This window comes from Zea mays, chromosome 4 (assembly GCF_902167145.1).
Source record: "Zea mays cultivar B73 chromosome 4, Zm-B73-REFERENCE-NAM-5.0, whole genome shotgun sequence".
Classification (NCBI taxonomy): domain Eukaryota; kingdom Viridiplantae; phylum Streptophyta; class Magnoliopsida; order Poales; family Poaceae; genus Zea; species Zea mays.
The window spans coordinates 233,646,806-233,659,608 of record NC_050099.1 but is presented as its reverse complement, the minus strand read 5'-3'; the positions used below and the strand labels follow the sequence as shown (position 1 = coordinate 233,659,608).

General features: G+C 41.5%; 1 protein-coding gene across 2 annotated transcripts; it reads right to left on the bottom strand.

Moving 5' to 3' along the window:
• Positions 1-895: 895 nt before the first annotated feature.
• Positions 896-11,377, bottom strand: LOC100285094 (uncharacterized). 2 transcript variants are annotated; one of them, XM_008679140.4, is made up of 8 exons: positions 11,156-11,377; positions 10,822-10,916; positions 9,327-9,861; positions 7,776-7,988; positions 5,370-5,650; positions 5,178-5,289; positions 3,984-4,220; positions 896-2,045 (listed from the first exon to the last, which is right to left on the bottom strand). In XM_008679140.4, the coding sequence occupies exons 2-8, from the start codon at positions 10,848-10,850 to the stop codon at positions 1,347-1,349; spliced, it is 2,106 nt and encodes a 701-aa protein (XP_008677362.1). In that variant the 5' UTR covers positions 10,851-10,916; positions 11,156-11,377; the 3' UTR covers positions 896-1,346.
• Between the last annotated feature and the right edge of the window lie 1,426 nt (positions 11,378-12,803).

Below are 12,803 nucleotides of genomic sequence, written 5' to 3'. Positions count from 1 at the left end.
TTCATTTCGGGTTTCCACCTATCTAGCAGGGTTGTTGCTAGTATAAATACCCCTAGGCTCTCTCTAATCGGACACCTTTTTGCTAATCTAAATACAAAACCCCTTTTGTTCAGCTGTGTGCTAACAAATCTTGAGAGTGATCTTTACCCCTTTGCTCTTGTGATTTCCTTCGCGGGATTGCAGAAGCGGCGACTTCATTCGCTCCCACTTGGTGCTCCTACTCCCTTCGAGGTCTTCTCGATCGATTGTATGTTGTGTTGGTTGGTTTTTTGAGAGTGTGGTTAGGCGAATCTTCGATTCATGTTGTCGGTTAAAGACGGTGGTTGGCTTCGAGTTTTATTTGTTAGATTGCACTAATTATCGCTGCTTACAACAAGTTATCTTGACTTCTTCGAAGCTAGTTATCTGACGATTGATCGTAGTCCAATTCCCTGTATGTCATTAGAAAATATACTTATTCCTTGTGTGCCACTGGCCCCACATGTCATACACACACAAAATATACATATATGTCACTCAGTGGCACACAAAGAATGAGTAAAATCTGATGGCATACCAGGAATTTTTCCTTGATCTTACTTCGTGAAGATCAGAACATCACGGCGCATCACTAAAGGAACCAAACAGTACAGGATAAGATATATAACATTAAAAGTACATCTAGTTTCACTAGTTGAATAAGATATATAACATTGAAAAATGCATCTAGTTCCTTACGTGAATTTTGGTAGCTGAATGAACAATTGAAGAACTTAGTATGCTTTGAATGGGTCTCATTTTTGGTAGGGTTAGATTTTTAAAATTATGATTTTTAGATTGAACCTCTGGTCTCTAAAATATATGCTACGAAGAAATAAATTTACTGCATTTACACGTATACAAAATGAACAAACAATTAATCGATTATATTCACAGCATCTTCTCTCTTTTTTCAAATGCACAAGGTAAATTAGAGTGTTTATAATACATGAAACCTGTATACAATCGAAATATACGTGTTTTTTTTAAAATAACCTACAGAGGATAAGACAGCCTTCAGATATTACGTTACAGAAAATCTTTTCACACAGATCTAAAAAATCTCAATACCCTTATCTCAGCACCCTAGTCCGACCACTATGGAAGCCAGAATTTAACGTGGAGCAAAAGCGGATTTTTTTTTTAACGTCAGCTTCAAATTTATTTCAACGGAGAATCTAACTCGGACCAGGCCTTTTCGCGAATTAGGTGATTTAAACCAGACGGCTTTAGAGCACCTGATCTGTCTATCTACAGCATCCAATCTTAACTTCTGCACAAACTTCACCGGTTGGACCATGAATCCCTGCTTGCTACAGGGTACAAGTTCAGCTATCTTCAGCGAAGAAGTTGGGTTCTGCTGGCTTTTGCAACAGTCTTGCAGGTACTCTTTCCTGCAAACGGGCCTTTCTGGTGGCATTTCTCCGTAAGATCCGCATCATGTTGCCAGCAAAACGTGAAGCATAGAGCGCTGCACCGAGACTGAGCGAAGTAGTGCCATCACTTACAATTGCTGCTTGTAACCTCTTCTCCTTCTCATATAAAGCCTCTTCCAGCTTCTTCCTACAGTATCTGTGCCAAGCTGCCTGTATGAAGCAAGCAGCCCAGGTCCTCCATTGCTGTGAGTAAAACCGGAAGGTATGCTGAAGTTGTTTGCTGTGGAGCCTCCTAAATTGTGTGGCAACAAACTTCAAGTCGTCAGCCCTCAGAGCAAAAGCTTCGACTTCAGACAACGTCTTCACTGTCCTAGTTGAGCCAGGAAGATTTGAAGCTGAAGTGGGGTCAAGGGCCCACGTGAGGAGCTCTTCACCACAGAAGTCTCCACCTTTTAGAACATTAGAGTTGAAGAAACCAGTTTGCCCACCATTTGTTGTGGTACTCTCTAGTGTTCCTCTCATGATGAAGAGCATTTCATTCACTGGATCACCTTCGCGAATGATGCAGCTTCCTTCTGTGTACAGCATAGGCTTTAGACGATCACACATGGCATCCAACAGCTGTTCATCCATGTTTTCAAACATTGGAACCTGCAAACAGCAGCAAAAGGTTAACCATGCTAATAACATAGTAAGCTACGGCAACTGTTCATTAAAACATGACATTAAGAGAAAGATATAATATTGAATCAAGTATAAAAGGTATAGATCCCATCCAGATATTTATCGGCTCAATGAAGTCTTTCAAATGTTATTAACTGCCATTCAACTTTCTATGGTCATGAAATCAAAAGCTCATGTCAGGAATTTCCTGGAACACATCATATGGCAATTCAGACACATTTTGAAGTGAATTGGCATTTAGATGATTTTTTTTCTCGAACGTGCAGGAGAACTGTGCATCATTATATTAAGAGAGGAAAGGTCCAAAGTGGACCGAAATACAACGCCCTGAGGGCAGAAAAGAAAAACAAAAATAAAAACCAAGACCAAACACCCAAGCCTCCTCTCCAGCACCCAAGAAAGGTGAAACAAAGGGGAGGGCTGACAGGCCCTATTAGACCCTATTTAAGGTGACAATAAGCCCCAGACTGCCTAAATGCTTTGCTCCCGCCTTATTCCAACTGATCAATTCATCTAAAAACAACCTTTTAATCGAGCTAATGGAAGGGCTCACTCCATCAAAAACAGCCTTATTACGAGTGAGACATAAGCACCAAGCCCCAAGAATTATGACACTATTGAAACCCTTTCTCTTGCACCTTTGCACTTTTTTAGAAGCCTTCCCCCACCACTCAGCAAAGGATTGTTCAGCAACAAACGGAGTGAGGTCACCAAGCCCGATAGACGACAAAATGAGATGCCAAAATTGTCTAGTAAAACTGCAGGTACAGACTGCAGAGGATATGTTGGATTGTTTCCTGCACCTGATCACATAGGGAACAACACACCGAGTACTGCAATCCTCTCATTTGGAGCCTGTCAGCAGTCCAACATTTATTCCTTATAGCTAACCAAAGGAAAAACTTGCATTTAGGGGGAGCCCAAGTCTTCCACAATCTTTTTCATGGCTCAAAGAAGATGGACCCCATGAAGAAGGCTCTGTAGCAAGACCTTAAAAATTGCTAGCCTATGCAGCCTTCTAGAATATCTTAATTTCCTTTTAAAAAGGAAGATGGTAAAGTATAATTAGCTTTGCAGAGATTCAAGAGAAAGTGAACGTCCATGCCGCATAGGCTAGCAAAGAAACTAGTCTCAGAATTTCCTTCTGTCAATATCTATTACCCAAGAACATTATCTAATCGGGCTTTCCCTCCTCTTCCACGATCAGAATTGAATCAAGCTCCATATAGCATGACAGAGTGCTGTTGGAGTGGATGAAGACGGTCAAATGATAACAGTATTATTTCTGCATAAGGCATGAACAAGCACCTCACATACACAGTTCAAACTACCATTAGGCCTGTCCAAAACAATACATGGGGGCAATTAAACATTCCGGCCTGCTGACACAAATAAGAGCCATCAAACATAAGAAACCAGGAGTTGTACTAAAGCCCAGATAAGAGCCTGCCTAGTCCAGAACAGAACCACACCTGGCACCTGCTAATCCTACGCTTAGCAGTTAGCAAAACCATACAACATAAGAAACCAGGAGCTTCCATTTAAGGTCTTGTTCGGTTATTCCTATCCCATGTGGATTGGATGGGATTGGAAAAAATTATGAAAGATTTTGACTTGTTTAGGATTTAAACCTACTCAATCCACATAGATTGAGAGCAAAGCGAACAAGCCCAATGATTTAAAACACCTACTACTTCAAGAACTTGTGGTCCTTGGCAAGTAAGGCTAGGCATCTATACATCATCAGCTTATGGACGCATGGCAATAAGTCAAAATATCCAGTCTGCATGGATGCTGCAGATAAATATTATCTTGAGAGTGTTGTTACTGCATCCATAACCAATCAGACATCCACCACAAGATGAGCAAGGAGAAGACAAATCAGATAGAGGTTCAGGGAAGCACCTTCATGAGAAGTGACAAACAAAGATGTCTCTTTATCTCTCTTCTAAGATCCTTTGGAAGATTTTTAAGAAGGCCCTCTTCGTCAACCCCTCTTGTTTCTTGCCACCTATATTGTTCGTGGCGCATAATCCGATCCTTTAGATTCTCAGGGAGTAGCCTATGTGCCATCCACTGCTCTGTATCACGCCTTTTCACTCTCATTTCTTCGATACGCACAGAAGCTGACTGTAAATAGGTCTGCAATCACCAACCAAAAAAAACTTATATAATATGGCACGCACAAAGCTTAGCTGACTAGTTAGTAACCAAGTAATTAATGGTTACACTAATAGTTCCTGCCTCGAACTGAAATAATGAGGCTGTTGTCTTTTATTTTTCTCAAACATGCTGAACTTCAGGTATGGCATGGTACGCTGCAGGATAAATTTTGGTAAACCAGAGATGATAAATAAAGGAAATGTAGTAGTATAGCTAATTAATTGTGGCTTACAATGAGAAGATTAACCAATACATTTAGAAATAAATATTTAAACATGTATGTTAGCCTATTTTATTTTACAAAACAACCAAGTTTTGCCAGAACCAGTTCTAGTTAGAGGGATGATTGTTGTGTCAACTGCACTAGTAACTATTGCAGACCTGGTACAGGGCATAAGCCCCACCCCCACATTTATGAATACAGGTCTATAATATATGAAACTAACTGTTTGAGGAAAATATTAATATTGAAGGTAATAAACGACAGCTTATCTTTAAAAATAAATAAAATAAGATTTCTGATCCTTTCCAAATTCAGTTTCAGTGTATCAAGGAAAAGCATTTAGTGCAGAACACTTGAGCACTGTACTTCAGAGAATTATGTAAAGAAAATGTTCCTGTAAATTTGTTACTAGTATGGCGTGATATTAAAATGAATGAGCTCAATCTATAGGCAGTTCTATTTTCATGTTTTTTCTCGAACTCGCAAGAGGATTGCGTCTTATATTTTCACGTTTATCCAATTATTTTGACTACAATCACATGACTATGCATCAAAATTATGCAGTAAGATTTTTGCATAACAGATTAGAACTGCAGTTGCACATCCAAAGATTCATTTCCATATGTTGGCCTTATTAATACTAATTAGTTACCACTTAATTGAACAACATACATTACAAGAAAATATCAACAGTGCCAAAATAGTGTCTGTACCTGCACATTACCAATAAGTAGTGCAAATAGAACCAAACCCGATGTCGAGACAAAAACAGCAAACAGATTCTCCAATGTATTAGTGCTTGTTTTCATGTTCTGGCCAAGGGAACTGCAATAAATAAACCAACAAACAATATATAAATGTGCGTTGGAAGGAAGAAAACTGGAAGGGTTTTTTTCTTAGCAAACCTTAGATTTTGTAGCCCCCACCAAAAGCAATAGAATAGTTTTTCAAAGAAACTCGTCGATTGTGAAACATTTTGGAGAGCTGGTAGAAAGATTCCAAATATAGGGTCTGGATTGGCAGTGCTATTTGTTGGGCACGCATTTTGTAAGAAAGAATTATTTGCAAGTGAATGATACCCGCAGTACAAAGATGTAGGATCACAGCCAGTCTGATTGATACATGCTTGTCTCCAACAGGTGTCTTCTCGCTGGATGGAAAGAATGTACCAAAGAGCTCCAAAGCCCTGTAAGTAGTTACAACATCAGTTTGTGATATCTTCACCACAGACATTGAGTCATGGGTATTAAAATGCAGTTTATCTAGAGATTGTTCATCTCATTTAAGAGATCTTTATGGTGCTTGGGAATTATAATAGCCATTCATTACCCACTACCCAGATCCAATAGTTAAAATGAAAGGTACCTTGTTGGAGCTGCGGCTTCTAAGAAGGTATGAGTGGTGGTGAGAAGGGCGAGGCTCTGGACCACGACGTTTGAGCGCCGTTGTCCTAGGGTTAGGGCTGCTGGCTGGAAGGGGTGCGGTACTGTTCACAGATAGCAGTCGTCCTTATCTAATATCTAATATCTTCACCACAGTACCCGCGGTGAACAGTAGAGCCAGGAAAAGGGGGAAGCCGAGCAAGATGATTTGCTTGCTTAATCTTTCATTGATTGAAGGGGTACATTTATAGGGCTGAGATAGCAGTCGTCCTTATCTAATATCTTAATAAACCAAATCCTTATCCATCTAAACAAACTCATTATCCCTATCCATCTAAACAAACTAACTGATTTTATTAGGGCTGCTAGGCTGTCGGTCATAACATCTCTCCCGGCCTCCAAAAACAGCTCGTCCTCGAGCTGGAAGGCATGATTACGGGGGTGGGGGATCTTCCGCCGCAGCCACCCCGTTGTCGTCGGCGGTCACCTCAAGGTAGAAGAAACGTTGGCAGTGATGGCCTCGTACAAACGGCTCATCGCAGTTTTAGCACAGCCCTTGGCGGCGTCGCTCCGTCATCTCTGCTGGGGTGAGGCGCTTGAACATCGGTGCTGCCACCTCGCCCAACGTGTCCGTGCGCAAAGGAGGCCCAAAACGCTACTGGCACAACGTCTTGAAGCGCGGCTAGTGTAGTGTGGGCTCGTCGCGCCGTAGCATGACGGACCACAGCCGTGCAGTGCCCATGAGATAGTACGTGGCCATCCAGACTTTATCCACCTCCGGCGTCCCTTGATTGTAGAAGAAGCTCTCACGGCGGGACAGCCGGCCAACAGGATCCTCTTTGTCGTCGAATGTGGGAAAGGGAAGGTTGTGGTGGTGCTGGTTGGGAGAGTTTTGCTGCGATGGGTAAGCGGTATGGTGGGGTTCGGAAAAGCCTGGGATTGGTGATGGGGAGTGTGGGAAGGGTATCTGATGGATGGGTATGGGCATGGTAGATGTGGGTGGCAGCAAGGCTAAGGTTGGCGGTGGAAGGTTGGTTGAGGTGGATGGGAGTGGAGCGGCTATGGTGGTGGTGATCGGCGGTGATGGTATGGGTGGCGCGGCGGGGTTTGACAAGGGAGGTATCCCTCCATAACCTAGCATGCCATATGGGATGGAAGTAGGGCTGGTGGACGCTGAGGGCGGTGGTGGTGTTGGCGGCCTACTGATCATTTGAGTGATGGCGGTGGTGAGATCGACAAGGGCCATCGTCATGGTGTCGATCTTTTGCTCTAGCGCTGCGTTGGCGGAATTGGTCGCGGCAGCAGATGCGACATCGCTGGTGTTGTCGTCGTTGCCTGGCATCTCTGATACCAGATTGTTGGAGTTGCAGCTTCTACGAAGGTATGAGTGGTGAGGAGAAGGGCGAGACTCTGGACCACGACGTTTGGGCGCCGTTGTCCTAGGGTTAGGGCTGCTGGCTGGAAGGGGTGCGGTACTGTTCGGTGAACAGTAGAGACAGGAAAAGGGGGAAGCCGAGCAAGATGATTTGGTTGCTTAACCTTTCATTGATTGAAGGGGTACATTTATAGGGCTGAGATAGCAGTCGTCCTTATCTAATATCTTAACAAACCAAATCCTTATCTATCTAAACAAACTCATTATCCCTATCCATCTAAACAAACTAACTGATTTTATTAGGGCTGCTAGGCTGTCGGTCATAACATACCTAGTAAAAGGTACTTGAATTGTGGGCTGGTACTACAAATATATGGACCAGGAACCAATTTAAAGATTAAGAGCAGGGGTATATTGGTACTTTCATCCTCCTGTCTGATTATAGCAGGAGAGCAATTTAGTGCTCGTGGATAACATCGTTCATCCTTTCTTGAGTTTACAATATAATGAAGACCAAGGATGACGCTGTTTAATAATTCGTTTAGAGGGCTTACATGACTGGCAAGCATATAAATTATAAGGTTGAAAGCAGCACCAGCCCATGCTGTCTCTGTAAGTATGCCAGCAGATCTTGTGATTTGAAGGTAAAGTGGTATTATTCGGAGCAGTCGAGGCACATATTGACAAATAATAATAACCAACAGTACAATTTTTGCCTTCATAATTTCAGGACCTTGGAGCTTAGGCAGCACCACCAACACAAACACCTGATGATGAAAAATCACAGGAAATTACAAGTTTAGTGGACAGATCTAAACTGAAAATAAAAGATCAATTCAATCTAATAATAAGTGGGCTGCAAAGCATGATAGCAGGCATTAGCAGAACGAAGGATTGATCATACAATGTTCATGATAAAGCACAACCAGAATGTCCATGATTTTATCTACCTTTCAGGCACGTTTGCAAGGAGCTCAAATCATTGTTCATACCATGTAACTGGGTATTATAAGCATTAGATCACTACACAGCATGATAATTTTGGAGTGTGCTATACATATCATAGCTTATATAATTCAAAAGATGAAAGTCCCTCACTGATGCCATTTTCTAGGCAGCAGATTTCCACCATAAGGTGGTGCATGCCATGGCTGCAGCAACTGGAAACCATGCCAAGCTAATTAATTCAGGAAAGTCCAGGTCAAACAATAAAGACCTCGTGGACAGACAGCACAGCTCCCATTAGCTGCATCACAACCTATTATTTCTTCTCTTCCCTCTCAATCTCACACAAAAAACATGATCCTCATGTTAATTCCAATGCTCAGCACTCTTTAATGTGTGTAACCTTGCAATTATGAAATGCATTAATTCAAAGACAATAATGTCAATTACCTATTCTATATTTCCATTTTGTAGCACAGTTGCACCGATGGCTTATGCATGCATGTGTTATGTGCCTTTGGTGCATTGAAGTTCATTGAGGATGTGTTTGGTTGCGGGACATCCGGGGACAGGCAAGACAGGGACGTCCTCTGGCGTCCTCTCTCGTCCCTCCAATTTTGAGGGACAACACTGGGATAGTTTTGTCCCAACCCCTCACCCTGAACCAAACAACATTATTTAAGGAACGTCATATCCCATCCTGTTCTATCATTACAACCAAACGCACCCTAAAGTAACCTAAAATTGCTAACATTTACCATAGCCCTTCATTCTTGTATAAGCATTACCTAGAACCGAAGTGTGTGCGTATTAATATATTATGTTTATACAAAACACTGCATAACAACTGTAAGCCATTTGATACTCCTTCAGTCAAGAAAAGTACTTGGTGTTTTGGATGACAGTTTACAATATTTACTGTTGACAATATTTTCTGAGGGTGTATACATAAAATACAACAAAATTCATGACATTGTTAAGTATTTTTAAAGCATATATACAAATACTATTTTTGTTATTTCAAACTAAATATTATAAAAGTTATTGGCGGTCAAAGTTTCAAAGTTTGATTGGATATTTTCCAAAAATACAAGCAGTTGTGATCAGATTGAAGTAGTTCCATTATGAAATGTTCACTGAGTAGATGGCATATCAAGTACCTGAGGGAGGGGCAGAACCGCTAAGAAATCCACCAGGAACAATGTTGATAGATATCGCTTTGCTATTGCAAATGTGTCCTTAACCAAGGCACCCCGACCGAACACTCTAGAAGAGGGAGCAATAAAGCCTGTTCTGAACTGAAACAGTATATGGAGTAAATAGAAGATATCTGTGAAAAAGCGCAGGATACTTGCTGTGGTCTCTAACTTCTTGTCCAAGTACAGGCAGTTGTTGCCACCATCAATTACTGGGACATACAAGAACAATGGGTCCACAAAAACTGCAAAAAGACATGATATCACAAATATCTTGTTCCATCTCTGCAAAAATGGCCCTTGAGGATCAAGAACTTTTGTTTTTGACTTCTCCCCTAGGCCTAATTTGTTTAGGGCTTCAGAATGTGAAGAGTTCCCCAGGAATGAAAAGGCTCCTGCTGTTCTGTCCTTTAACAAGCCAAAGATGTTATGCCCTTTTTCTGATACTACCCTATCTGAAATAACAGAAACAGATTGCTCTGATTTCCAGTCATGAAACCTGTGTATGACAAAAATAACAGCAAAATTAGTACTTAGGACTCGTTTGGCAGGGCTCCAATTCCTCCCAAAACAGCTCCAGCTCTAGCTCCTTCAGAAAAGAACCTTCTCTGGTGGAGCTGAAGCTCTTTGGAAAATGCTTGCCAGAATGACTTTTCTTGTATTTTCTAGAATGAATAGGTGTATAATGTCTAGAACGTCCTGCTACATTGCACCACACTTTGTGTGAAAACAAAGAAAAATGTTCCAAGCAAGAGAAAAAATCCAATGTTCCAATTTTAAAGGAGAGAATGTTGGGGTTTTTTCAAAAATTCAAAAAAAATGGATTTAAAATCAGTACATATTTTGGAAGAAAATTGCTTTCTTTCAAAATTTATGCATTGTGAAGCAGATAAACAAACAGAGCTGTTGGAAGCCATAATTTCCAGCTCCATGCGTGTAGTTCTTTTTTTCCAGGGCTTCTGCTAGCTCCCTGGCTGGAGCTGTTTTGTTCACTGGTATTCGGTAAAGCTCTTGGCAGAACCAGAGCCACAACAGATGCTCTTCGGAGAGCCCTGCCAAAGGGGCTCTTAGGATTTGTAGACTTTTTGTACACCATAGAATGAGGGCCTGTTTGGATCCAGGGGCTAACAATTAGCCCCTAGTTTCGAATACCAATTAGAAAGGCTTAACATGGGCTAATTTTAGGCTAATAAGATTTACTGATGGCTAATTGGTGGTTAGCGTCCGCCCTCATTAGCCTATAATTAGCCCATGGTTAATCCATTTTAAACAGGTGGAGTAATTTTTAGCCCTGATATCCAAACATGCCCTATCTGGCACCATGCATTTCCACTCAATTGATGTTTTTCTTTCAAAAATAAGACACCAAGTCACTAATATATTCTTGACGCATGCTGAACGTGTGTCACTGAAGTGAAATTCTCACAACAGATTCAAAAAAAAGGCTGACCAGACTGACCTCACATATCTCTCCTCCCGGCCCGCCATGGCTTCTTTGGTCTCCAAAGGAGAAAACAGGCCAGCAGCGAAGTCAATAGCTGATCAAATATTCAACTGCATCGAAGGCGATAGCTGATCAAATCTTCAACTGCAGCGTGGAAGCGAGGACGGATCTAGTAAAGGGACATGAGTGTATACATGTGCACCCAATAATTTTTGGCAAAAAGTTAGAAATTAGTAGGAATCAAACAGCCAAATAGCTTAAACCTAGAGTTTGAGAAGTCAATTTCAAAAATTAAAGTTTGAGAACTCGGTTTCGCATAGCAGACAGGAAAGAGAGGACGTGGGAATACCTGCTGGGCGCTCTTCGCCGGCGAAGAGGTAGGCAGAAGCCTCAGCACATGGGTAGGGCGGCAGCGGTAGCCCACCCAGTCGTCGCAGACAGAGACGGAGGGGGGGAGAGAGCGCACGCGGTGTCGGCGGCGAACGGAAGTGGGGAACGCGAATAGGGAGAGGGAATCGAGGGAGTTGGAGCAAGGTCGGGCTCGTTTTTTAAAAAAAAACTACTCCACCATTTCCAAATTGCAAGTATATTTTTTAGATATATAGTTTTTTTTAAATAAATCCACAGGATTGTTCTTGCTTCTCGTGACCCACAAGTCCACAACTTCAAAGAAAAAAACCGAAAACCGTGCGGGGTAACCCACCACTTTGAATTTTATAAAACTCATCTAACCAAATCACCTCACACTCATAACATTCACTAAATTCACCAAATAAATTTTACCTAAACTTATCTATCTATACCACTATATAATCCAACACTTTAAATTTTATAAAACTATAATCATAACCTTCACTAAATCCACAGACAAATTTCACTTAGACTTAACACGCTATCAAAATCAACGGTCAGATCGCAGCAACACTTTAAATTTTGCAAAACTACACTTATAATCTTCACTAAGTCCACCAGACAAATTTCACCCATACTTAAAACAACATCAAAACCAACTGTTCAAATCACTGGATAAGGGAATGATTTTGGAACTTTTACACCTTTACTAGATGTTTTCATTGATCTCTGCATTCTCTTATGAACGACTTTGGAACTTTTACACTTTTACGAGGTGTTTTCATTGAGCTCTGCATTCCCTTAGAAACGACTTTGGAGCTTTTACATCTTTGGAGATTTTTTGAATAGCTTCGGTTGTTTGATCCAGCCCTCAGGTGTTTCAGTAGATGTGATTCTTATACAGTACTATCGACTGTTCTGGCCTCAGATTGTTTTCTTGCATCTCGCTATGGTGTGTTTTACGCAGAAAACTACTGCTCATATGACGAAGGTGCTAGTGTAAATGGCTGAGGCATAATCCAATGAGCCGAAGCAACTGAGCCTGAGGGTTGTGGACTTGGCTATTGGTTACGAACATATTCTGGAATGTATGAAGAATAGTATGAAGCAGTGTGAAAGATTTGTTTTGGTTGATTCTGGCGTGCTCCAGCTTCTAGATTGTGACTTGATAGGTTCTTGTTGTATGCCCCTTGTCCTCTCCACAGAAAAGGCAGGACATTTTCCTTGGTTGAAAGTTGAATCTTCCTTCAAAACTCCTTCCTCCTCTTCCACCTCTTGGGCCGGTGGTGTGAAGGTATTTTTTGATTGTTGTTGTTGTTGGGTTCCTATAGGTTGAGGTTAATTTTGTTGTCCCTAAGTGTGATTATTTTTGTCTTCGTTCTGATTTGGATTATGTATGGTTCTGATATGTCCTGGGTTGAACCGTCTGCCGAAGCCCCTGGTCATCTTAGAATATCTCAAGGTCTCCTCCTTCCTCTGACGAAAGTCATTGTCTCCTCTGATATACTCATCCATCTTCTAAAGAAGCTTTTCTAAGGATTGAGGGGGTTTCTAGCAAAGTATTGAGTCGTCAGTCCTGGACAAAGCCCCTTGATCATGGTCTTGGTAACTATTTCATTTGGTATTGTTGGTGCTTGAGCCCAAAG